Genomic DNA, 27,724 nt, shown 5'->3' on the forward strand with positions numbered 1-27,724 from the left:
TATACAACAACCACAATCACACCTTAACAACTTCAAGGCCAGAACAGACAGCTGTGGGCTCAGAAGGATCAAAGACACTTAGGAGAGTGTTAAGATAAAACAACAACATGACCACAGTGACGTATTAAAAACTACGTTTTTTTTTAAACTTCAACTTAATCAAAACTTTAATTTAGACAATGACCAGATAAATATGGTTACTGGGCTGTTCTAAAAGCTGTCACCTCTAATACACATGGAACAATAAACAGAGCACAGCAATGCTGTATCCACTGCACTGCAAGGACGCTTCTGAAAAGTGGCAGGAGGTTGTGCTTGAATAACAGCTGCAAGCTGGTCCTGGTACTGGGAAAAGAGTATCAACTTTCAACCCAGATTGGATTTTTAATGGATATTTTAACATGTTGTCACATGAAAAGATCTGTTGTCATAGTTTAAGGAACTAAAACATTGGTCAAGGTTTATAATGTAAAAAACTCTGATTTGCAGATTCGGCCTCGTGGCTGGCTGTAGTTTCTATCCTGCCTTCTGTATGTCGCTTATTTGTGGTTTTGCTCACTTTTCATGTGCATGTTTGTATTTCAAGTCACCGCTTTGGAAATTTTGGGATGTTTCCTGAAACGAAAAAAAAAAGATTTCCCTCCAGCTTGATGAATAATGCATGCCTCTAATACTGCCAAGGTCAGCTGTTCATTTCCCGTCAGAGCCACCTCAGATATGTTTACCAAATTGTTCTATATGCTAACGTAAGACCAGGAAAAAAGATAATGTGACGTGTTTATCGAAGCGCTTCAGCATAAACATCTCAGTTCAATGAACGCCTTTCCATAAAGTCCAGCGACTGGTTATCTCTGCTGGAGATTTGGCACGGTGACGACTGCAGCACGAATCTCCTGCTTCTGATAAACTGCCTTTTACTGCTCTCCTACCCACTGTCAGGAGTTAATTCACTTACTGGCACAACAGCCAACGCCTAAGAAATGTGTGCCACAAAAACAGGATTTTATAAGAACAGGCATATGGCTTTTATTAAGAGCAGTCATCAACTTCCCAAGGCACTTCATTGGACTGGGGGTAAATATTTTTCATTACCTTCTTTTCATTTTAATTGTGCTTCATTAGAGAAAAGCTTCAAACCGCATGGGAATTCTTAAACAGTGAGAAAGAGCGAGTAATGAGCACAGATGGGGCTGTTTGGAAGTCGCTCGCTGTTTGCGTTGCATGTTGAAGTTACCTACAGTGGAAAGGTGGAGCAGGGAGACGCCTAGAGCTCCAGGTGGTAGTATCATCATCTGGAGGTCTTCAGGGAGGCAACCCTGCTTGTTTTAGTGCAACAAAGAACGGCAGGTGCTTTTAGAGAAAGCACCTCCACTTGACCAGTGGACAGACTGACTCTTCTTCTCTCCACCTCCTCCTCACATAATGGCCTTTACTCCATTACATTCAGCAACCATTATTTTCCTTGAGCTTCTTCCAGACTGCAGTCCTGAACCTTTTCACTTGGACAAGTTTGGCTGCAGCACAAAAGCGTGCTTTATGTATCCTAAACCTTTTTCCACTCCTATTTGATGCATTGAGCTTACAGCCAGCTGGCAGTAATGTGTACACACCTCCACAGTTCAAATCCACTGGACACATAATGTAAAATCTGGACCAGGATCAGTAAAAAAACCCATAATAGTAGCGACTGCGCCAACATATTTCTGGTTGTGTTTGTGATGAAAAAAACAGACAATCTTACTGAGCGTAGGGAAACTTTCATGTGGCTCTTTAAACAGTAGAAAATAAGCAAAGTGCCATACACGAGCGTACGCTCACACACACACACACACACACACATGTCTGGAGACATTACACATCAAATGAGTCCCATAAGCTGAAGTATTTTTAGAATCCGAGGATATTTTGTTAATTCGCGCGGCCTCTCTTCACTCACACTGTCAACAGCGTCCCGCTCGTGCACACACGCGTTGCACCGACTGCAGAATGCTGTTAGAAGTCCAAGCAATGCTTCTTCCACCACCGCACAGGGGCTTCAGAGAAAACAGAGCCCAAATGAAAACAGATGCACTGCTTTTATATTAATCTCACCAGACATTTGTACTCATGTTATTACCATATTCAGTTTCAATCACAGGCCCTTCAGGATCTGTAAGTGCTGACAACCCTAAAATAATTTTCATTTGACTTCATGCAACAAAGCCATTTTATTAAGGTAATATTCCCATCAGACTGACAAGATAATAAAGAGTAATGACAGTGAAGGGGCTAGCACTGGAGGGGACACACTAAGCGGGTTTGTGAGAAACCCTTTTTTCTTTGTTCTCGTGACATTTATGAAGCAATTTACACCTTTTTACAACAATTATTAGAGAAAATGTTGCAAAATTTAGGACCCAGTTCAGCATGTTCTGGACTATAACCTGGTGAGGTTCTCATGCATTCTGTGTGGTTTAGAAATGAGCTTATTTTACTCTTTTTGGGTTCGATTGGCTTGTGAAATCAGCCTACTTTTGTGTCTTCTGTTGTTTAAACCCCTAAAGTATGCAAAACTGTAAAAACCTAGTCACACCTGGTCACATCGATGATATATTAATCGATTTTAATTTATCAGCTCCTGAATGTAAAAGCAAAACTGGCCTATTAAGGTTGTTTAACCTTCTAGGACCTGGAATCCACATATGTGGACATCACAGTTTGGGTTGTCTGGACCAAGATACTAAATTTTGCTCTACAAGGGCCTGATATCCACTGACATTATACTGCCACTGTTCTATAATCAGCCCAAATAGCAAAGAGAAATTAAAAATGTATGCCGTGAAAGATGTACGGTCTTAGGAGGTTAAGGTAAGATTTAAAAAAAATGTGGAACTACCAGAAAATCTGAATGTTTTAGATTAAAGTCAGAAATTTATGAGAACAAACTGAAAATTAAATAGAAAAAACTTAGAAATGTTCAAGAAAATGACTATTTTACCAGAAATCAGCTCATCATTTTATGATGAACACATCATTTGGGAGCTTTTCTTGTAAATGTTTGAGCACATTTTTTCAGCCTGTGTTTCAGCAAGATTTCGACTGCTTTTTAAAAAACTTTCTCCTCTTTTAATAAAAGAATACACATTGCTGAAGAAGCAAACACGTGACCCTGCGTCCTCAGCGTTATATGTCTGTCAGTAATGTTATTGTGTAGCTGCTGGATGAAACGCATGTATGTAAGCTATTCTGTTTGTTACGCAGGTAAAAGAAGGTAAAGCTGTTTTCATGTGGATAGCTTTAATGTTGCAGCTAAAGCTGACCACAGAAGAACACACTTTACATGCACTTCTTCACATGACTGCTATCAGCTGCTTAATTTTAAGACATAACTCCAACTTGCCTGAATGACCTTTACAGGAAGACGGTCTCAGTGAGTCTATCTCAGGATTGATGACGGCACTCGGTCTAAATCACTCTGGATTTTAGCAAATAAGGGAGTGAATCATCTTCTAAATGAGTTCCTGCATCACTGTAAAGGCAACAGGCAGCGGTGCTAATATTAATAGTAAGTTTAATACTAGAGTCTAGTGACATCTGAAGCAAGGCACATGACGCCAATTTCCATCTAACCCCAGATTTCTGTCTCTGCATTAGTTTCTGCACAGTTGCAGAGCTGACTGAGGTAGAAAATATTAGTCAGGCACTGGAAGGGAAAGTCAAAGAGGAAAGGAAAATCAACTTAAAAAATAAAAATAAGAAAAGCTGATGATGTAACTGACTGGCCGCAGCAAAGAGAACAGAAAGCTGCCAAATACACGCTGTCGGGGTGCTGTGATGTCAGATTCAGACAGAGAATCTACAAAATATGCCTCCTATGTCAAGACTTTTTCTATTTTTTAAAGCTGTGTCTGGGTTCTCCTGGTTTTCCACACTTCAAATCAATAGCATAAAAACTTTAAATGACTCTATCCTGAACAATATTTTAAAGCGCTTGACAAAAGTCCACGAGGCTACAAAAGGAAAGCAGCTCGGTGAAATACTGAAGGCTGTCTTCCCGACTTTCCCTGCAGAGTTATGAATCCTGCAGGCGGGATGCATTTTTGTGTGGCAGAGTCGCATGAATCAAACTGCAGGTAATTTATGTCTTGTTTCATGCTACCCAGGTACTAAGTAAGTAATATCAAAAGCAGATCCCCACCACAGTTTAATGTTCGATGTAAAACTGTTCACAATAAGATCACTAATAAAACCCGGCTCATCTGACGATGCTGGAGACTTTTTTAATAGAAATCAAAAGTCTAACTACATGTTGGTGTATAATACCAAAAAAAGATGCATTTAATTAAGAAAGTTTTGGAAAACATTAATATTAATTTTATTTCAGAAATTAAATCTAAAACTTGGAAGCCCATTTAAGTAAAGGCAGGTGCTTTTTATTACTTTTTTTCTGAAACAGTAGAAAGTAGAAAAATAATGAATTATCTGAGTGTTTCTAATCTCTTGGATAACTGATTGCAGCTCTAATGAGACAGTAAGTCCCTGCACTGGTGGACAGCTTGAAAGTAAGCACAGCGTAGCTGATGCATCTACATACAGCTGAAGTTTAGGGAGTGATTTAATCAACCAGTGGTTCCCAAAGGGAGGGATAAGGAGTGGTTAAACTCCATTATAATGCCATTAGAACAATGAGTGAGCAGAAATGAACAGTCATTAGTGCTGTATCAGACTTTCTTCCCCAGCTCTTTGTCTGCTCGCACAGAAAGAACAAAAGTCAAAATCTCCACAAACTGAGCTCATAGAGAAAAATTCTTACTTACGGGAGCCTGTGGCTAAATGCAAGCCCTTTAAAGGCCTTTGACATTAAAAAGTCAATTTTTGAGAATTATAAACTGGCCAAACCTCCAGCAAAAGACAAAGACACGAAGACCAAAAGCATAAACATCAAGTCAAATGTTTCCTGGCAACATGTTGATCGCACTGCACATGATTAAAGGGCTGCTGTGCACCATTACACTTAAAAGTTGGCCAATAAAGCTGCGGTGTGTGTCGCAGTCTTAAGGAGGTTTAAATGATCGCCCTCTGATTGTGATCATCGCGAGTATCACAAAATACCCTCCACAGGAGACGAAAGCTGCAGCGCTGCAAATTTACAGTTCAGCTCCTGCAATAACAAATGTATGAAAACTGCTGGAGGGCAGAAACTGACAGAAACCTCGGTGTGACACATCGACCGCAGCCACAGCCCCCTCTCCCCCAGCTCCCCATCCCACCCTCACATTACACCAGAGTTACTGTAAACTGAATATAAAACCCATAATCCCTTGCATCTGGGTTATCGTCTTGGCTCGCAGGGTCGCTTCGACCGCGACGAGCCTGGCACACACTCTGCAGTTGATGCCATGCCTCATGTTGGGTGGGTGTTGGTGTAGGGGGGGAGGGCAGAGACCCTTAAAAATCTACAGTGCCCCACCCAAAACTTTAGTGTCAGAAGAACAGCTTAAAAACACACCCACAGATTTTGCGGTAGTTGTCAGTTCTGCCACATTATTAATGTTATGCAACGCCTACATCAACACATTTCACTCTGGCTGCTGTAAAGCCTCAGTATACGGTAAAAGATGGTACCCTGGCACAAAAGCAGAACCCCCACACTGGAAAAAAAAGTGCTTAAGTGGAAAACTCTTGGCAGCTCAAATGCAGCTGACGGATCTCGGGGGAGTTGCATGACAAAAGGATGATCTAGTGAGGGAGAGTGGAGGGTTGAGGCCTTGCAGAAATCTTGGGAAGTCTGAATTTTGCTGATTGAGCTCTAGGCTGTTTGCTATCTGTGAGATTGATGCAACCGGGTGCAGAGTTCCTGAACTGTAGAAGTTGCACCTTTGCAAAGTCTGTTTCTTTTGTCTGCTTTTCTCAGGCAGTTAAATTGTCTTCATTTGACCTCGTACTCTGCAACTCAATCTTATAATTATGTCAGCAGATCTTAAACCTCAGTTTTGCTAGAGTTTCCAGTAATAACATGGGAATAAATAATTTGAATCCTCCTCTGCAAAAGACTTCTTCTTACCAACAGGCTCTTTGAATGCAACGGCAGATGCCCAGCGCAGGCTGCCAATCTGTCCTCGGGTTCGAGTCCCTTTAAAGCGCTCTTAATTAGGGGAGCTGCTGGAAAATATAAAGTAATCATGTCAGCCCTGTGTCATCTGTGTGCCAACATCAGGCCAGTTTTCATTTGGCAGCCTCGGCTTGTGGTCTGGTGTAATTTATTTAACTGAGAAAAGCAGGACTCACTATGTACCCCCTCCTCGATCTTGGCCCCCTGTTATATTCATTCAGGTTTAGATTCCCAGAGCTGAGGTTAATTGTGTCTCTTGAACATTACTTTACTTTCTTTCACTACTTTTCCTTCAAGAGAAACTCTACACGGAAGCAAAGCATCAAACTTCTGAAAGGCAGCTCTCTGATAAACTGCAGGTTTATTGTTAAATTACAGTAACGTTACAGCAGCTGGATTTGTGAGTTCACAGTGTCTGTCGTAGTGTTGTACTCTGTACAGGCTTTACCATACTGTCAGCTCCTTGGTGGCCAATACAATAGAATAGAATAATCTCCATGACCAGTTTGTTACCATGCAGGAAAACTGTATTTCTGCGCACATCTACTCATTGACAGAAAGCATTTGTATCAGCTCCCCTACAGACTCGTGGTCTGTGCTATATTTGTTGTGTTTCTTCATGTCTGCATGTAAGTCTTTGGGTTATGCTTTAGTTTGAAAGTTTTCTCGTGCCTTGTTTTGGTTTTACATCCTATTATTGCTCCCGTCCGCATGAATTTCATCTGTTTGTGTATGTTCCCACACGTATCTCATCTCCAATCATGCCTACATATACATACATATAGTTCTGCGTTTCCCTTTGTCCTCATCAGATTGTCTGTTGCTCTCTGTGTGTCTATTATTAGTTCACTGAGCTCCTTGTCAGACTTCTGTCTGTTTTGCCTTCTGGACTTTGGGTATCTTGGATTTTTAATTGCCAAAATAATCAAAACTCATCAAAATCTGAACTCCTATATCACTTTAACATCTTTCTAAGCCAGACAAATACTGAAAACTGCATCACACAAACACAGATATTTAGATTTAAACATAACATAACCATTAATAAAAAACTCCACAATTATAATGAAATCTTTTGTAAGTTTGTAACCTCAAAGCTTGGATACAAAAGACACAAAAGTTTAATCTATTTATGTGTTATAAAGCAGAAACAGATTTAAGACTTGACAACCACACCTTTTCCCTTTATTCCGTCAGAATAAACTAGTTGTTAGACACGATCTGTGTGTGTTTTTGTTGGACAGCCACTTCACGAGCGAGCTCAGGAGGTGGTGCAGTTGTTGTCACAGCCTCTGTCACCACGCTGACAGAGAACAGAGTCAGTGGATAACAGAGGTCGGTGTGATAAGGTCACTATAGTGCTGCTTTTGTTTTGGCCCACTTGTCGAGCACATCGACACAAGTTCACACAGAGTTGGAGGCCTCTACTAGCAAACAGCAGCAACTGCAACAACACTGAAAGAACCTGAACTGATGGTGTTTCTGTAGCAAAACTTTATTCTGAAAACAAATTTAAAGCGTAACAGTCACAAGCAAGAGTCACCCTTTTGTCAAAGTGAAACATTTGATGGACCCAGCAGTTCACAGCTGCCTCCTTCCCCTGCAGGCTTTGATAAAGTCATCTGGCTTCATCCTTTTGTTATCTGAGGTAAATCCAAGTGATACATGAAGGGACTGGTTGGTCATTTAGGTAAAAAACCCTGCTCGACCCAAACAAATACCAGACTTGTTTTGGTGTTTCAGAATTTTCATCTGGAGTGATCTACTCTACTTGGATTTCCCACTCTAAAAGCAGAAGCAGCCTCACCAGCCCCGAGGTAACAATGTAAGCAAACGTAAGCATGAGTGAAACTTTAAAACTTTTAATCCATCCTGCCACATTAAGTCCTGCAGCGCTGTTCTTAAGCATGAACGGCTACCTTGCTGAGAATCAAAACAAATCCTGTTTTCCTTCTTTTCCAACTTTCCTATTAGAATGCATTTACTCAGGAGTTATGTCACCTAGACGATGACACCGGATTTGATCTGAAGCGTATCTGGGATGTAACAACAGTTATTTTTGCTGGTGTGGGTCTTGCATTCCTACTATCACAGAATAAGCCCTTTTAGACTGTTTTTTGTGATGGGCTGGGCTTTTTGCCAGTTGAAGTCCTCTTGCTCTCCCTTCGTTCTCCCTGCTGCATTGCTCCGACACGTTTGAGGCTCGTGCACTCGTACATGGAGCCACAGTGTAAACTGCCGCCTGGTCCGCCACACTCCACACCATAACCGCAGGCAGGATGACTGTGGTTTCATTGGTCAGAGAAGTCAGAGAAGTCGGCAAAAACAAACAAAAACAGTGTGACAAATACCCCGACTCACCTCTGTGGACCAAAATAAATACAAACACAGACTTGAACACCTTGGATTGAAGTCATGTCTGGCTTGTGTTTAAAACAAGAGTCTTATGCAAACCTTAGTGAGTGAAAATGGTGGAAAACCCAAAATGGAGGCTTTAGCTGAGGTTTCTGGGGGACATGACCATACAGCGCTGTAATTATATGTCCTCTAATGCTCTGTGGATCATGCTGGAGCAAAGTCCTTGTAAAAAAAAAACACAAACTGTGACCAAAAAGCATAGCTTTGCATTGTAAATGGGCACAGTAAGAACAGAGGAGAAAAGCCTCAACATTACAAGGCTGCTCGTAAGAAAAACGAACACGAGGAGCTTTGGAAAAGTCACTTCACGTGCAATCACCAGAGAATGGTTGTTTTATGTGGGAAAATATGATGTTTGTTGCATAAGACATCTGCATCCACAGTGAGTCTTGGATATGTATTCAAACACGAGTCTCTGACCTTTGATGTACAGCTGTTTGTGACTTGGTCATTTAATGAGACGTAAAGAGTCAAAAGGCCAACTCAAAGAAGTTGGATTCAGCAATATGACACGTTTTGTGTCACTTCTTCCTTTTGTTCCATGCTACCGTTCTACATAAAATTAAAAATCTCTGTACTACAGAAAGCACTCACTGAGATGTGGGAGCAACAAAGACGAGTGCCCTGGATGGATTGTTTAAACCACCTTCAAATTCTAAAGATTAGAAAACATAGAAAGTAATTTCATTGGCAGAATATGTTTTCTGAGGATGACTTTGGACTGACTGTGAAGCATCCCTGTAGCCACAGAGTCTTGAACTAAATCCAACCACTGACCACATAATAGGAATAGTAATTTCAGACGTCAGTGGCTCTTGCTGCAACTATCTGAGCTGGATATTTCTAATGGCGGTGGCACCTGGCTGATCTGGTGGACTCACGGGCCAGTTGTTGATTCAGATGTGCACTTCCTCTCCATCTCGTCCTGCTTACTACTGTCTGTCTGCCGACTGCAACCATTCAGGAAATGCTCTAAACTTCGAGTATTAAGTGTTTTCCTATAATGCATTGTTCTGTAAAAACACATCCCTGAATTGAATCAAATCTCCTCTTTTTTCCTAGTTTACTTCAAATTTTATTTATTTCTACACTCCAAATATCTGCTGAATGTTTAAGGAACAAACTGCTGAAACAGAAAAAACAACAAGAGAAAAGACCACTCTGTAATGACTGGGCTAATCGAACTTAATTTCATAAATCAATATCAGTGCGATTAAATTATATCTGATTAGTTTATAGAAGCAGAGAAATTATAAAAGATTTACACTGTAATTACTCAGTGACTCAATATCCTGGAGCCTAAGCTTGACATCCTCAAGACTCCCTATGTGCCAAAATATTTTTTTTATAATGTAAATTCTCATATTTGAGCCTTTTAGCTAGAAAAATAGCAATAATTTAAATTATGGCAGCTCTAAAATGCCCTCAATTGTTCTTCAGTGATTTATCAAAAAGGACCTGATTTCCAAGGCTAAATTTTCAACTTTTAAATGTATGTTTTGTAATCATTTGGTTGTGTGACGTTACAACGGCACGGACAAAACGATCACAGCCACGTGTAAACATGTTGCAGTTTCATTGCCTTTGATGGCAGGCAGCAGGTCTGCGACCGCTCGCAGTCAGCTGCCATCTTGGAAGAAACTGCAGCAAACAAAAAGAGCAGCAACAAAACGCAATCAGACCAAAAGCGGTCTGTGAACGGTTTGGAATTCAGCAAGATGAAGGTGGCAGTTACATGCAATTAGATCTGTTTGTGACAACGTGGCAGTGATAATCAATAGAGCTGCAACAATTCAAACTCTATTGGTCGTAGAATTCATTCAGAAGTTCAGCAGTTCCTCTACAAGCAGTGATGCTGTAACGTAACTGTGAAATGACACAAGTGCTCAGCATCCTTGCTCTTACTGTCTATGAATATAACAGAATAAAACCAGTTAGAAACCACTTGAATTGGGTCCACTGATGAAATGAGATGTGTTGCAGATGAGTTGACTGACTGACTTCCCTAACACCGTATTCTTGTCCCTTTCACCTCCTGGTGCTCCCTTGAACCTCCCTACCAATGGATAAACCCGGTGGCACCGGACCTCCCGACTAGGTCTTCCATCTCAGTCACTCTCGATCACGCTGACTCTGTCTAACACCAGCTCAACAGCTAACGAGGTCTTCTTCACCTCCCAGGACTTGGATTTTTTACTTGTGACTGAAACTTGGCGTATTTTTGGTGAGTTAAGCCCATTTTCTGAACTCTTCAACCTTACTGTCATTTTTTCCATTACCTACAGATAACTGGTCATGGTGGAGGTCTAGCATCTGTTTTCAAAGACAGCTTTAACTGCTGGCAGCTCACAGAAGATGTGCACTGATGTGAAAACTCATTTTTATTAAAACCGAGCCTTGACATTATTTTTTGTCCGTCCGTTTTTCTACATTGTGTTATTTTTATTGCTTTTGTTGTCTTGTTGTACCGCACTTTTGTCAATGCTTGTTATTTTTTAACAAGCTTATAAATAAACGGACTTGACTTGACTCAGATGGCAGCAATTTGAAAACTTTCTCTAAGAGAGTGACTGCAACCAGTCTGAGTCAGAGTGTGATTGATGGCAGACAGGTTGCCTCCCACCAGGCAACCTGTGCAATCCCCTTATAAAGCACTCAAACCCTGGACAGCGCTCACAGTTGTTCCCCAAATAAAAAAACATCAACAGAATCAGCAGCAACCATTGATTTTTTCCACTTCCAAGAGGGTTCCCACCTTTGCGGGTGTTCATTCTCCACCACATACAATCACCACACTGCAAAGGTTATTATGTAGAACTTAATCTGATTTGTGGTGACACCTCCCTGACACTTCACACTGTCCCCAGGATCTCAATAACATTTAATCACGCTATCCTCTGATGTTTTGGTCCTAATTCTCTTTAAACATCAGAGGCTCTGCTCCATTGTTGTTTCTACACCATGAAATTTGATTTCTTTTATCTTAAGATGTTTCTTTTCACTTAATTACTGCCTCAAACAAATGTTCTGTCCTCTTCGTTCAGGGTCAGAAAGTTGTGGGAAACAAAGCTGCTGTGTCTCCATCATGAAGCTACAGCCAACACTTTTGATTCATTTTTATTAGCGCGCTGTATATATAGAACAGGGCACAGGGTCGAGCGCCTTTGAAATTTTTGGATGAGCCAATGAAAACAAAGAAAGCCTCAAGGGAAGTCTTAGAGAGTTCATCAACTCTCGTTGTTAGTGATGTCTCTGAGTAGCTCCTTTATCAGAGAATAACGTCTCTAATTAGATTAAACAGACAAACAAGCACCGATTGAATGTATCACTTGTTTAGGCCTCTCTCTAATGCTTATTTGGGCTTGGTGTTGATCTTTGTCACTGTTGGACAATATGCTGGATGTCTTCTTAATTAATTTTGTGTGGTTCCATTACAGCACTGTTTACATTCATTTCTCCCCACCAGTACAAACATCAAGTAGTGTTTTTAATGTATCTGACAAGGATCCATTTGATAATGTTAAATAATTTTCTTACTGTAATGTAGAAACATCCAAAACCAACAATGAGCTAATATTACTACTAAATGCGTAACCAAAGTCTATGAAACCCCCTGTTGTCCAAAAACTACTACAAACTGAGCCACACTGTTGCACTAGGCGGCATGCTCCCTTCATCAGAGACTCAACTTTAATGCGACTTCGTATTTGGTATAACATCCTGCTCCATTACAAAAGTACAGTTTGTTTTTAGCCCTACAAAAACAGTCCCAAACTAATTACCTTTTTACTCATGTTTTAAATATCATCTGCTGAAAACTAGCAACCAGCTGTTTAGACAAGTTCTGAGTCCTCTTTATTCATTTCATCTATTAACAGCAGACTCCAAGACTCTGAGATGACATTTAATTTTTTTAAGAGGTTTAGAAACATTTCAAAACACAATAAGTTTTGACATGTAAAACATATAAAACTGTAAAGATGAAGATTGTGATCATATTAACTCATTTGTTCAAAACATCATAATTTAAAAAAACTATTTAGCTGTTCCTCAGCTTCCAAACAAACACTGCTGAGCAACGGACGGAGTCATAGTGGGAATCAAAAAATGTGTTAAAGAAAATGTTAGACGTCTGACTGCCATTCTGCTTCCCCAGAGTCAGAGAAGTGCTGGACTGAGGGTTTGTGAAGATTAGACCCAACAGCACAAGATCAGGTATCTTAGAAATGATTACACAATCAGAAGAAAGATGAATTATTCAGTGAGAAACAGAGACTTCCTCAGAGACGTGCATGTCAGTGGAGAATGGTTCAGGAGGATAAAACACACCAAAATCCCCAAAAAACCTCAAGGCTCTGAAGAAATACTAAGAGCACAGAGGACACCAGAGTCGTTGCTGAACTGTCCTCCACAATAAGTCAACTAATCTTTATCAAAGACTCCCTGTCCAGACTTACAAACAAACAAGAAATCAAACAAGCCCTGAAAACAAATAAAAAACTGAATAAAGAACAAAAAGACAGCTGTAGAAGTATCTCCAGAGCTGGGATTAGTACAGGGTGGTACTAAGTGTTATACCTGACAAACACACAATGATTTGATTCACCCCCCAAACACTCTTGGAGAATTTAAACACCAAAAAAGCCAAACATTCCTGACATGACAAGAAGCTCTGCACAATGCAGTCAGACGACCATGCAGGGATAACTTTCGTTATCAGGTCTGAGTAGTCTGCTGGTGCCCGTGCATTAGAAGACAAGGAAGTCTTCAAGTGCTGTGAGTGGAATGCTGTTTGTTCTGGCTTATTTGGGGTAAGACAATTAGCTTCATAACACCAGCCTCAACATTTCTTGAGGCTGGTGTTAGCAAATATTTTACTAGCACATCAAATATTGACATGCTTTCCTAATGGCTGTAACACGAGACTCTTTTATAATAGCTGTAGTCTTTGCATTGTACACATCTGGATGTTTATCAAGTGCAGTGAGATATGCAAACTCAATCTCAATCTGTTTTACTGACTGCTGATGTATCGCTGGCATGCAATTCTCCAATCACTTGTTTGACTTGTAGTTTCTTACAAGGGGAAACGGGCGATCACACCGAAGCCACTAACGGAAAACTCTGAACCACAAAGTGCCAAGTCAGCACGAAACTCACCATTCAACACCATCATAAACACAGATGTGCACGCACAGACCTGGCCTGCTTCCATGTATCTCCGTGCACCCAGGGACACGGGCTTTCTCTTTTTTCCATTATGTCTTTTGTTTTGGCTGAAGAACGTGCAGCTTGCTTACAGCTTGCGGTCTTCGCCCTCGTGGTGGCCGAGCTCGTTTGGCGATCAATCTCCACAACAGCTACAAGCACAGAAGCTGAACAAGTTTCAAAATTATACAATTATTTTAAGGCTCTCGATAATACAGATCAGGACCCGCTGTTTAAAAACAGTTGTGACAAGTCTTTTGTTTTTTATTATTTCGGGTAAAATGTGCCTTCTTGGGGGGTCTGGTGACCAACAACATTGTACTGATCCCTCTGAATGTCTGTGGCGTCTGAGTAACATCATGGGAAGCCTGATCCTCACTGTGACAGTAGATTTAAGAACAACATTTTTCATACTGCGGATAATGTTCCCATGCAGCAGCTTTTATGCAAGTCTTTGAGTCACTGCAGAATGAAACAGCGAGCCATTTACAGTAACAGATTTTAACCATGCCACATCTGGTTTTGATTAAGACAACACATCCAATGTGAGTGGATGGCAGCTTTTTTCTCTTTGCAGCTGCTGCAAGCTGGAAACGATTTGAGCTCTAGTGGCTATCTGTTTCTGTTGTTGTTGTTGATGTTTTTCTCTGCTATTTGTTCCCAGGACTGACCTGAAATAAGACTTAACTTGGTGCTTTCAAGGTTCACCACATTCTCCTCAAAGGGAGTTTTCTATCTACGCCACATTTCAAATGTGTCCATTTACAATCATTTAAAACAAAATCTGTACTTCGTTCATTTATCAGTGAGAATGTGTTATTATTTTTGGCTTGAAAGTTTCACTTTTTATCCAGTAAATTTTGGAAACTGTTTGTTCATCCAAACTTTCAGCTAAAAACTTTAACTGCCGGCCGTACTGTTAGCTAATAAACTTCTTTTAATTAATCATTTTACCTAGTTTAGCTATACCCAAACCCAAAATACAATTTCTTCATCCATACCTTTATCTTTTAATTTTACCTCCTAGCTGCAGAACTTCTAGATAATGATTTTTAAGCTTTTATTAATAATTTTTATCATCATTTTCTTTTTGTTTATCTGACATCTTGAGCTAGCAGTTTCAGTTGTTTATTCATACTTCAGCTAACAATTTGCAGCATTACATTTATCATTTTAACTGGAGATTTTATATCAAGTATGTTTAGCTAACAATCCGTCCATCCATACTGTTGACCTGATCTTGACCCTTAAATTTGCAATTTTGTACATTTATATACAACATTATAAAACTTCATACAATATAAACAATTTTAATATTCCATGTTCTGTATATATTTCCACTGTGACAGTGTTGCATAACTACTTACACTTTAAATTCTCGAAAAGGAAGAATTTCATTGCTCTGCGTAACCACTCGTGTTTTGCCGTGTATATGACAATAAACTTCTTGAATCTAAGAGTAAGACCAGTTTTAAAGCTACATTTATCTCGTATGCACAATTTTTGGCAATTTTTTGACTTTGGAGTGTTAGTGTATTTAAATACTTTATAAATAAATAAATACATTGGTCTAGTGGCTATCTTTTTAGATAAATGTCAACTTTTCAAAACTGTTAAGGTCCACTCAGTTCTTTTTTCTCCTGCGTGATTACTGAGGCACTTGTACGCCCAGCTGTGAATCAGTTATTTACCAAACAAACCTGTGTGTGAAGGGTGGTAGAGGGGAGTCGGAGCTGCATCCTGGAAGACAGATGTGCATCTCAATGGATTCTCAATGTGGTCCGACGTATCTATGGTACCCAGATAACACTAAGGTCCTGGACCAATATGCACGCAGCAGCAGCAGCAGCAGCAGCAGCAGCAGCAGGCCAGGACAGGTACAGTTCACCAGAGTCATTTTCAGTCATTATCTCTTCTGACTTTGCTTCTCTATTTGTATTTTCAGGAAGTCCAGCTGGGGACAGTAAATTCCTAAAAGTTAAGAGCGTGATTTACAGTCCTACCACTGGCACATGGTGTGCTGCCTTTTTGGAGGACTAGGTGGAAACCTGTAACTTATTAAAGTGATCACTTTAGAGCCATTTTTTCACATATAGCCCCAAAGCTCCCTCTCTCCAGATGGGCCCCATTCTGCAAGCATCTGGAAGTTCGAGCCTTATTTTCTTCACTGAAAAACTTGAGCCACGTGTGCTACCCTGAAGGTGAACTCTCCAAGATGTTCCTTTACTTAGTCTGTTTCTCCGTGCTTTCCCAGCAGTGTCGCTAGACTGAAACTGTTTCAGCCCCCACAGGTGGTGCCATTAATTCACTTTGTTTGGCTGCCTCGCGGCTAACGAAAGATGAAAGAGGGCTCTGCAGAATGTGCTGTAGTTAATTGAAAGCCCTGGCATGGTCATCTGCATTGTGCAACACATTTGTCTCTTGGGGCTTCTTGCAACGACACACTCATATCTGTTTAACACAGCAGGAAGACGGGGAGCAAAGAGGAGACAAGAGCCAGAGTCAAGCCACCGCACAGGACATCCTGGGCAAACAACACCGTGGGAGGGCAAACACTGAGGATGGCAGGAGGGAGAGAGGTGCAGGAGCCTGTCATCTTGTGATGATGTTCACGACTGGAGGAAACCAAGTCGAGGGAAACTGTTAACACTTTTTCTTTTTCGGGATGCCCAGAGGCAAACAGAAGCAGCAGGAAACACAGCAGGTTGTCTGTGAGTCACTGAGGGTTTTTTTTCCATCACAGTGAGGATTCTCCAGGCTTTTCAACTACTGCTGGAAATTAGTTTCAACTATTTACCAATTAACGAGCAAGCCAAGAGACCACTTTTGTGGTTAACACACTGCAAACTCAAAAGCTACCACTGAGTATCTTGTCAGCACTTTACTGATTATTATGTCTTTGAAGATAGCATGCTTTTCTTATTACTTTTTAACTGACTACAAATCTCTGGTTCATTATCATCTGTCTGCAGCTAATAACTTCAGCTCTCCAGCTCTTAGATTTTCATGCACAGGGCAAAAGAAGCCCCACAGGTCCACTCTGCCTCTGCTCTGTCTTCACTCATTATGGCAGAGCACCACAGGAATGAAAACAGGGACAAACAATAGGAAGCAGATAGGAAACATCTTGTACATCCAGGGCTGCATCTCTATGTTCGCTTCCTCCGGCATGTAAACAAAATAAATTGGGGTTAGAAAAAAGTGCGACACATAAAAGAGAATCCTTGAAAGGTGTTATCAGACCTGCTGCTCTCGCATTTTCCAACAGCAAGCGCCACTTGGCTTCTAAGTGTCCTTTTTCCCCACAAAGAACTCTTTTTTCCACACAGAGCTCGTGTTGTTTTGAATAATGGGTATGCTGATAATCTGTCATCTTGTCTATTTTGGGGCCTAGGTTTGTATTTCAGAAGTGGCCTGAAAAAAACAAAGTAGACAAAAAGAAGAAAATACGTCTCTCATAAAGCGCAAGATGGACGACTCGGAGCTTAACGCAGCTGGTGGAGTGGATCTGGGTTTGAACTCAGGAAAAGCATCGAGAGTTCTAGCAGTTCATGTCCACGTGGTGCCAAGCATGACATAAAGGCCATTTGTTTTTCACATGCAAACCTCTCATCTTGCATGGTTAAGTCATATTTTCTCTTATGGCTGACAAAATAAACACTGTCTGCCATCCGCACGGCTGATTTCAGCGGCTATGAAAACAAACAATAACAAAAACATAACCTCGTTTTCATCACAGTGGTGGAGACAAAGAGCGAGAAGCCTCCTGGGCTGTGAACTTGGTACCATATTTCTTCTAATTCTACATCTCAAATTTCACTTGGTTCCAGCCGTCCTACAAAGACACAGACACCAGCAAAAGCCCACGAAGTCTTAATGAACAATGTCTCCACGGCTGCTCCACCCACCACCCAGAACAACCACCGACATAAGCAACTTCAGGAAAGACCCTCACCACAGTACAAGTAGTCTGTGGTCACTCCATCAACCCGCCCCTGGCTCCTCCTTCATTTCCAGCTCCAAACCCTTCGACCTCTACTTTTTATAACTGGTTATTTGAGCCGAGGCCCAATGAAGCTGTTCCGGTGCCAGAGCAGAGCGAGCGACCCAAACCCCCTGAGCTGGAGGGCTCAGGGGTCTGCTCCAAATTATTTGCACGGCTGCAGAGCACATGGGGTTGAGAGCCTTATATAAGCCTGTGGTAGGAATATTCAACCAGCGTCACCTTCTTTTGAATTCCCTTTGCTCTTTGTCGTTTTCCTGACGACTATTTTTACATCAAAAATAACTTTTTGAAGTTCATACAGGCCACTTTTTACATCTTCTGAACTTTAATAGGGAAGACTCTGTCGCCAGTGCGTAAAAGGGAGAGCATGAGTAGAATAGTGATTTAACATAATCATAGATGGTGCTTTTAATGATTTATGTGAACGTATTTAACCTCAATCTCTGGAACTGCTTGAGTGAAAAATGTAGTATTAAAATAATGTTATAATGAATTGACTTCCCAGTAATAAAAATGCGAGGCATAATGGAAATTATTCAGCAAGACATGAAAAAAAGAATTCAGTTAATCAATAATGAATTAGAAGAAAACTTCTTTAGTTTGAAAGTTTCAAAATTCAGAACAAATCCGCTCTGAAGAAGCTATTTTCAACCACTTCTGACCACAGAAACTGGTCCTGGTCATCATCCTGACACTAAAATTTCCCATTATTGGTGGTTTGCACCAACACAGCACCCACCGCTGTTCCACTGGCATCATTTATTAAGCCTAACAGATCCACAGTTAAGTTCATAACTTGCAATGTTCTGATGGCCATGATGTCAACCATTTCAAACCTTCACTTTGACATCTGCCTTTATGAAATTAGAGACTAAGTGTTGCTAGTGAAATGCAGACTTAAGCCTCGATTCTCTGTTACAGACAGCTGGAGATAGCACAGCAGGCGCAAGCGTATTTGTTGTATTGTAATCTGAAATCTCAGCAGACCAGTCAAAGACAACAGACAGACACACGAAATCTCAACGTCACGTTTACATCCCTTTGACCCAAGAAGACTTGCAGATATGGAAAGTAATCAAAGTGTTATCAGTGGACTAGAGAATAAAGTGAGCAGCCCACTGCTTAGTTTTCTAATATGCGCAAACACAACATTGCACCAGTCTGCAGACATATTATTTCTACTGTAAAGTTGGGCAATGGAAGTTTACGAGGACTGACTCACTTTTGGAGCCCGACTCTAGAGGACGAACTCGTTTGTAGCACTTTCTTTTTTTTCGCAGCCACAGAAGTTTCTCCTTAAGGCGTACATCGCAGTGAGAGCCATTACGATATTATTAAATCACCTCATGAGTCCACTACACCCAGTGTAAAGAGTCACACCTACAAATATCTGCAGTAAATGTTGTGTGATGTTGAGATATATTTCATATAAGCCCAGGTAAAGTCAGGGCATAACTCCTGAAGATGGCATCAGTGTGCAAAAGACTAATCTGCGAGCGTGCACGTAACTCTATATGGCAGCAGCCGTGCTTCGATGGATAATGCAAACAAAGCCTTCAGACTGTGATGTTACATTGTGCTGTGTGGCCATCAGGGATGACTTTGTCAAGAAAAGGAGTGACATTCAAAAGACAATGTGCAGACACTCTGGCTGCCCCATGCAGTCGCACAATAAATTTTAGAAAAGCCCAAGCACCGGGGGATCCAGTAACTTAAACTGAGCCCTTTTTTCTCCAGTTCCACTTCATCTCTTTGTGTCTCTAGCCGGTGTCATCTCTAACCAAAACAAATCCAATAGCCTGCCTGAAATCAAGTCCTCTCCTGGACAAACAGATGTTCAGTCAGCCGGATCTCCAGCTGTCAGACTGGAGGCGATTTTTGTTGGTTGACCAGAGAGAAAAAATGGGTCACTATTATGCCACTGATAGCCGAAACAGTCTGCAAGAGGGCAGACACTCTGTCAACCAATGAGGATTCCATATGAGGGCACTGACGGAAAACAAAGATGCCCCATTTCAGTTCGTTTTTAACAGCCAGAATATAACTTATTGATTAAATATGAGCTTTAAAAATGAGCTTTTAGGAATATTTGTAGACACACAAAGTTCAGTCTGCAGTCAGAGACTTCCTGAGGTGTTTCAGTTGCCAGAGCAGATGTGAGGTCAGGAGTCCAGACCAGGTGGCTGAGATTTACTCTGATAGTTAATCATATCTCGCCTTCCATGCAGATGTTTATGAGTCGAAAGATGTCAGGGCCCCTTAATCAAAAAGCTTTTCATTCACAAGTCACAGACAATAACTGCTGGATTTACGGTGATTTACGGTGATTTTACATCTCCACAGAGGAAAGGAAACGTGCATTTTGTTTCCAAAACAGTGCACATGCATGTGCAGGAGTTCAACATTTCAAAGCTCTAAACTATAAACATGTCAATTTGTCATCAAGCCAGGTTTCTACACTGGTTTCTCTTTAATCCAGCGGCTCAGCTAGTGACCCCCTCGTCTCCCGCCCTCCCGAAATGTGCTGCACTCTCTCCTTTTCAGTGTAATCAAACTCCTTTTAATCAACGCGCTCTTTCATATCAGAGTGCTATAAACATCCATTATTGTGTTACTGACTTCACACATGCCCAAAAAAAGAGAAACAATCCACTGCACCCGCTCACATCTGCAGAGAAAACACTCCATCTGCCTCATCTGATTAACTTCACTAACAGGACACGAACGCTGACTCACACACCATCACATCAGGATGTGTGCGCTGTACACACACGCAGCACTACTGGCTGCAGCCACCTTGCCGCCACGTTTCACTGGCTTGAATCACGGCTCCTCTGTGACCCAGAGGTGCTCCAGAACAGGGATGAAACCTGAACGGCTTAATGAAGATCAAACAGAACAGAGGAAGATGAGAAAAGAGCAGAACTACTCCCAGCAACTTCCTTTGCCATGAATTGATGGAGGAAACATGCCAGACGAGCAGAGCTTTTTTGAGTCACGCTGTCTCTTGATAGTAGTTGGAAACGTTTTCAAAGCAGAGGCAGAGACGCCAAGAAAAAAAAACACACCCGGGAGGAAAAGTGTGCAAGTGCACGAAGCGGTGACACAACGTCAGGAGTTCATTTAAACAAGTGCTTTAATTAAAAAAGAAAAAAGTATGACTAATATGTGACAGATGTTATGTGACATGACTGCTGGAGGTTTCTTCCTGTTAAAAGGGAGTTTTTCCTTCCCACTGTCACCAAAGTGTTTCCTCATGTGATTGTTGGGTTTTTCTCTGTGTATTATTGTCTATCTGCCTTGAGGCGACTGTTGCTGTGATTTGGCGCTGTTAAATAAAATTGAATTGAACTGAATTGACAGTTTGTAAGTAGGACAAGAATAATCTTTTCTGATTATTCTTGTCCTACTTGTCCTACTCCTCATCTGTCTCAACATTTAACATTGATGTTTTTGGACACACATCCAGTTCTGGGTTCAAGCCTTCCTGAGATTTCCTGGGGTTTGAACCCAGAACCTTAACAGTCTGAGGTTACAGCAATCACTGGTTTACAATAAAGATACAGAATGGGACTCGTCAGGATCAATTAAATGCTTCTCATTCAACTTTAATACACAGTTAGACTTTAAAATCCAATTTTTTCTTTATATATCTGGTTAAACACAGGCTGCCTTTTCATATTTCATCTTGTGCTACAAATATTGACCAACAAATGTGGACCTTCAAAGGTATTTTATGTCTAATAATCAATCACAAGTTTGAGTAGATTGTTCCAGTATAGTTTTCAAAGCTAAGTGTACACGATGCATTTCACATGAATGAAGACAAAAATGTAAAAATGTGATTTCAAATCAACCGCAACAGCAACCACATAATTCAGCTCCAACACCTTCATGGTACCCAACAGACGACTTTACTGTTGGTGATTATGATTCAACATAGAAAATACATTCAGGACACAGAAACGTGAAATCTTATTTAGAGGACAAGTTCACTAATAATGTTCACATGTGTATTATGTTGTAATGTAGCAGTATGAAAGTGGTCGTCTGCAGATTTACGGGGGATTTTATTGAATATTGATGCACATTATCTGATGAAAGCAGTGGCAGCCGAAGTATTCAAAGAAATGTAAAGACACGTTCAGAAACATGAATAAATGAAAACACGACCAGTAAAAGTAAGAACGTATTGTCTGAAAATGAAGTACCAAAAGTAAGACTCCACGAATATTATATTCTTAAATTATAGTGATCTATAATCGGTATTTAACTGAATGAATCATATTTAATTTATCCTTTTTTTTTTATTTCATGAGATTAACTGACGTTAACTGGGGTGCAATAACAGCACATGCCTACACGCTACGTGTACGAGTAAGCAATTAAACAAAGGTGCATTCATTGACAGGTCAATAAGCAATAAATTATATTTGTTTTGTTTAGTTTATGTTTGTTTGTTTGTTTGTTTGTTATCTCGCTGACAGCCTGTTACTCACCTTGGCATCCAGGAACACGCAGACTCTCTGCAGCTGAAATATTTCACCTAAAAAGCGACTTCCGAGGACGAAACTGTGAAGAAAAACGGCGTTTGCTTTAGAGCCCATACACTTAGAAAAATCTTCAAGCCGGATAAACATTCACAAGTGAGAGAGAGAAAAAATAACGAGAGCAGTTTCTTCCAAACGAGGGAGGGTCGTAAAGTGGAGCCAAGGAAAGTGGAAAAACTGTGACAGCGAGGGGACCGAGAGAGGAGGAGGGAAGAGAAGGAGGGATAGAGCAGAGAGGAGGTTTAGGAGAGAGAGAGGGGGGGGAGGTCTGCAGGGAGACTGGGAGTTGTTTTTGCCTTCGGTGGGCCTCCAGACCTTGATGTGTAAGTGTGTGTGTTTTGGAAATTTTCAGGAATAAGCGCTCCAGAGGGATAATACCTGGAAAAAAAGTAAGTTTAGAGTGAGTGTGCAGGTGGAAAATACAGCTCAGATAGATCGTTGTTGAAATCAGAAGAGTTTCAGCAGGCAGCAAAGATAGTGAAAACGTGGAAACAAAATGAACAAGGTCGGGGGCAGGGGTCTTATGAAGTTTCAGCTGGTGCACGACAGATGACAAAAATCCAGAAATAGTCTAAAATATGTGAATTGATCCATGAAGGATTGAGTCTGTTGATCTAACCTCCGGGGGCAAGTGTCAATTCTTCACGAAATCTGCTCCGAGATTTTCTCATTGTTCAGAAACACACAATAGAAATGATCATTAGCCATTTTTGCTTTTCACACATAGACTGTATACAGATGATGAACCTAAACCCAGTGACGTCACCCAAGATGCTGCCATGTCAGTTTTATGGTTTCCCAGAAGTCACTATAGTTAGATGGCAGTATGAAGAGTTAAAAGCTCTCGCTAACACTTGGTGTGATCGGACAAAAGAGCCTAGAAACAGAAACCAAGCAGTTTGTCACATGTACTCATTCATATGGTATATTCTTCAGTATCTCTGACTCCCTGTGAATGAACTGAAACTGAAAGTCCAAGAAGTCACTGCTTTGTTTGTTTTCTGAATTTTAAAAAGAAAATCAAACTAAGAGCTTCTGTCTGCTGCCACCTTCACAAACCCTTTGGCTGTACGTGCAAGTCTCTAGAATTGTATATGAAAGAAATTACACATTGACCAATATGTTATATAAAAAACATAAATAAGATTTTCGATGTAATAAATCTACCTCTCCCAAAATGTTGGCAACTATTGTAAAAGAAAAAAAAGAGTGTTTGTTTTATAATTAATATAAAGTCGATAGCTTTCCAGATGTGCAGCGGATGGATTATGTATAGATTATACTGAGGATGCTGATGATGGAGATGTCAGACTGACAGCATGAAAAGCACTGACAGTGGCTGCAGTGGACACACATCATTGTTTTAACCTTCAGTTTACAGTTTGCTCTTCTCCACAGCTGACTGAATGACCAACTACAGCACAGGCAAGACTGGTTGTTTGTCACACTGCCCCCTAGTGGTACAGCATATATAGACTCTGCACATCAATGATGAACAGGCAGTTTGTGACATTTACTCATTCATATGGTATATTCTTCAGTATCCCTGTCTGCCTGTGAATAAACTGAAACTGAAAGTCCAAGAAGTCACTGCTTTGTTTGTTTTGCATTTTGAAAAGAATCAGACTAAGAGTTTCTGTCTGCTGTGAGGAAACCACATTCACAAGCCGTTTAGCTGTACGTGCAAGTCTCTAGCATTGTATATGAAAGAAATTACACATTTGCCAATATGTTTTGTAAATAACATAAATAAGATCTGCAGTGTAATAAATCTAGTCATCAGGACTGGCTTCACTTTTGAGAGCCAGGATGTTCATCCATCCTCTATAAATACTGTGTGACTGATCAGTTCCTTCTGCAGTATTTGATGGTTAATAAATTCCTGTGTGCGCATCATATAACCACGGTTAATGGTTACATGTGACGAAAAAGAAAGCACCTGAACAATTATAAACAGATTTGTTTCTTTTATGTGTTGAACATGTGGTACAGTGAACATAGAAACAATTTATACTTACAGTGTAAAGTTACAATCTGCACAAATATATTAATACATAAATATGTACAAAATAGATACATTTGCAAATAAATGTGTAAACATATAAAAAGCATTAAAAAGTACAAAACAGATTAAAAGGTAAGTTTCTTTAGCTTGAAGTCAAACAATAAATGCTGAGTTGAATTCTCTCCTTCCTTTTTCTTCTACTTTTGACTTCTGTCTTTTGGGGGTCACCACAGCAGATTTCACCCAATCCCTGACATCCTGCCCGTCACACCAACCCTCTGCATGCTCTCCTTCACTAAAACTACCAATCGTCTCTGTGCTCTTTCTCTTTACTGCTGATTTTTGGAGAATCTTTGTGTATCTTTCTGCATAAGCAATACCATTGCAAACAAACACAAATGCAGTACTATAAAAAAGGCTTCAGGTGTTTGAATCCTGAACTCTTTCTAATGGCCAGCAGGGCTTGACTCATATGATTCTCAGTCAGATTCACTCCACACTGGTCACATCGCTGTCTGCAGGGGTTTACTCCCAGTCAACTACCAGAGCTATTGTCTACAGACTTTTAGTCATGTGTCTTCTCTTTCTTCACCAGTCTGCACCAGTCTCTCACAGACAGCTGTGTAATAGCCTCCTGCTCCCCAAACAGTAGGCCAGCTGATAACCAGAGTGTTCAGGATGCCTGTTTCCCTCCTGCTGGGTGCTGACACAGATAAACAGCTCATGGATGGAGGCCTGTTGGAACAAACATCCTCACTGTGAGGAAACCAGTGCAGAGGCTAAATAAAATTGTTTCCTGCCGTCCCACAGAGTGGACACTGATGGATGGCCGACATCATTTAAGTGTCGCTTTTAGCTTTCCCCGGTAAGGTCAGAAAAGGTATCTGAGGAACGCAAACATCTGCTGATGTGAAGCAATCCTGGGCGTAACTGCCTGTTACACCCGGCAAACACCATTCCCAACATTCAAGTCAATTCGGTTTCTTCATCCTGAAAACATGCTACTACCAACTGCAGCTGATGATCTCTGTCAGTTTTATGGTTAAGTTTCAGCTGCTGGTTGAAATATGATATCTAAAGAGTCAGTGTTGATCAGTTTGTATGTAGAGAGAGGCAAAAAGCACTGTGTAGAGTAAAAAAAAATCTTTATTTGGAATTTTGAGTCCTCCCAGAGAAAAAAGGACTATCTGAAATTATTATCAGTAATATAGTAAATGCACAGTGCATGGTTTGGGGTATTTTGACAAGTTAATCTCATATAGGGAGATCTTGAATTGTTAATTCTTCTTTAAAAAACGTATTCATCAGAAAGGAGTGCAGCCATTAGTCAGTTTTTCCTCTGTGTGCAGGAATAAACCTGGAAAAACATCTGTATTAATACCAATTCTTAAAATATGTCTCATTTTTAATGTCAGTAAGAGAACACATTTGCACCACCCCAGGCTTAACAATTGATTGTTTTCTTATTCTTTCTGGTATGTAATGCTGCCACCTACTGACACAGAGTCAATCATTAAAAACATCAACCCTGCATGACGTTGTTTGAAAGGCCACACACACACACACACACACACACACACACACACACACACACACACACACACACACACACACACACAGAGAGAGAATACAAATTTAAATTAAATTAAGCTTAAAATCCTAGAAGCACTGAACTGATTTGATTTTGTAATAAAATGGTTACATTTGTACTTCCATGTGCCTCTTCACCTCACTGTGCAATACCTTTTGTGCAATACTTTTGTAAATAGTCAACGGTGCAATAGACTCAATACTTGAAATGTGCAATTCACTTGTATTTTTATTTTTATTCCTATTTATTCTATTTATCCCCTTTTTATTTTATTTTATTTATATTGTCTCTGTATTTATATATATATATGTGTGTGTGTGTGTGTGTGTGTGTGTATTGTGTATATATATATATATATATATATATATATGTATGTATGTGTGTGTATATATATATATATATATATATATGTATGTATGTGTGTGTATATATATATATATATAAATATAATATTCTGTAACTCTGTAACTTCTGTCGGTGCTGTGCTTTTTTGGAAATCGAATTTCCCAGAGGAACCCACCCGAGGGATTAATAAAGTTCTATCTAATCTAATCTAATCTCTAATCTAATGTGGCTCGTTTTCTGTTATTTTTCCATGTATGAAATGCTGATATTATAGCGTTTCCTGAACTTCCTCATTGAACTGGTTTTATTTATCTATGAATTTATTCATTGGGATAATCTTTTCATTGTCATCAGTGTGGTACTCTGATTTTAAATACACAGGTGTCATTTTCACTTGTTGATAACAAGTACATTCAAACAAACTGTGTAAACTGTGTAACCACATGTTTAGGGGACAAAGTGGCCATGAATACAACAACTTTTATGCTCGTTTTGAGCGAGGGAACCCCACAACCACAACCAAAGCAGACATGACGCCAGACCACCAACCTATGACTCTCTCCCCCACCGATGTAGGAGCGGTGCTGAGCAGGATCAATGTCCACAAGGCTGCAGGCCCTGATGGCATCCCCGGGCGTGTTCTCAGAGCGTGTTCTGGGGAGCTTGCAGGAGTGCTCACAGACATATTCAAGCTGTCCTTGGCCCACGCTGTGGTACCGGCCTGCTTCAAATCCACCTCCATCGTCCCGATACCCAAAAACTCCAACCCATCTTGCCTCAATGATTACCGCCCAGTAGCACTCACCCCCATCATCACTAAGTGCTTAGAGCGACTGGTCCTAGCACACTTCAAATCCTGTCTCCCCCCCACCCTGGACCCCCACCAATTCGCATACCGCCGGAACAGGAGCACAGAGGATGCAGTCTCCATCGCAATGCACTCTGTCCTCTCACACCTGGACAACAACAACACCTACGCCAGAATGCTGTTTATAGACTTCAGTTCAGCATTCAATACAATCCACCCCTCACAACTCATCAGGAAACTGACAGACCTGGGTATCAGTTCCCTCATCTGCAAATGGTTACTGGACTTCCTGACCAACCGCCCCCAACATGTCCGGCTGGATAACCGCTGCTCATCTACCATCACAATGAACACCGGTGTACCACAAGGCTGTGTGATGAGCCCTTTCCTCTACTCCCTCTTCACCCACGACTGCAGACCTGCTGATGGTTCCAACACCATCATTAAGTTTGCAGATGACACCACGGTGATTGGCCTCATCAGTGACAACGATGAGGCCGCCTACAGGGAGGAGGTGGATCGTCTGGCTGAGTGGTGCGACAGAAACAACCTGCTGCTTAACACCGAGAAGACCAAGGAGCTCATCGTGGACTACAGGAAGAATGCTGACCCACATCCACCCATCCACATTAAGGGGACGGCTGTGGAGCGTGTGAGCAGCTTCAAGTTCCTGGGAGTCCACATCTCCGAGGATCTCACCTG

The 27,724-nt window shown here is 40.8% G+C and overlaps 1 protein-coding gene across 1 annotated transcript in view; it reads right to left on the reverse strand.

Moving 5' to 3' along the window:
* Nucleotides 1-22,447, reverse strand: part of pear1 (platelet endothelial aggregation receptor 1) — a 60,067-nt gene extending 37,620 nt beyond the window's left edge. The window contains exon 1 of the mRNA XM_086312452.1: nucleotides 22,223-22,447. Within this exon, the coding sequence (XP_086168578.1) occupies nucleotides 22,223-22,230 (8 nt within the window). The 5' untranslated portion in view covers nucleotides 22,231-22,447. The remainder of the gene's footprint in view (nucleotides 1-22,222) is intronic.
* Between the last annotated feature and the right edge of the window lie 5,277 nt (nucleotides 22,448-27,724).

The sequence above is a fragment of the Aulonocara sp. 'chitande type north' Nkhata Bay genome, linkage group LG11, assembly GCF_057382095.1.
Source record: "Aulonocara sp. 'chitande type north' Nkhata Bay isolate Kocher_YH1m ecotype deep benthic linkage group LG11, A_spYH_male_GT1.1, whole genome shotgun sequence".
Classification (NCBI taxonomy): domain Eukaryota; kingdom Metazoa; phylum Chordata; class Actinopteri; order Cichliformes; family Cichlidae; genus Aulonocara; species Aulonocara sp. 'chitande type north' Nkhata Bay.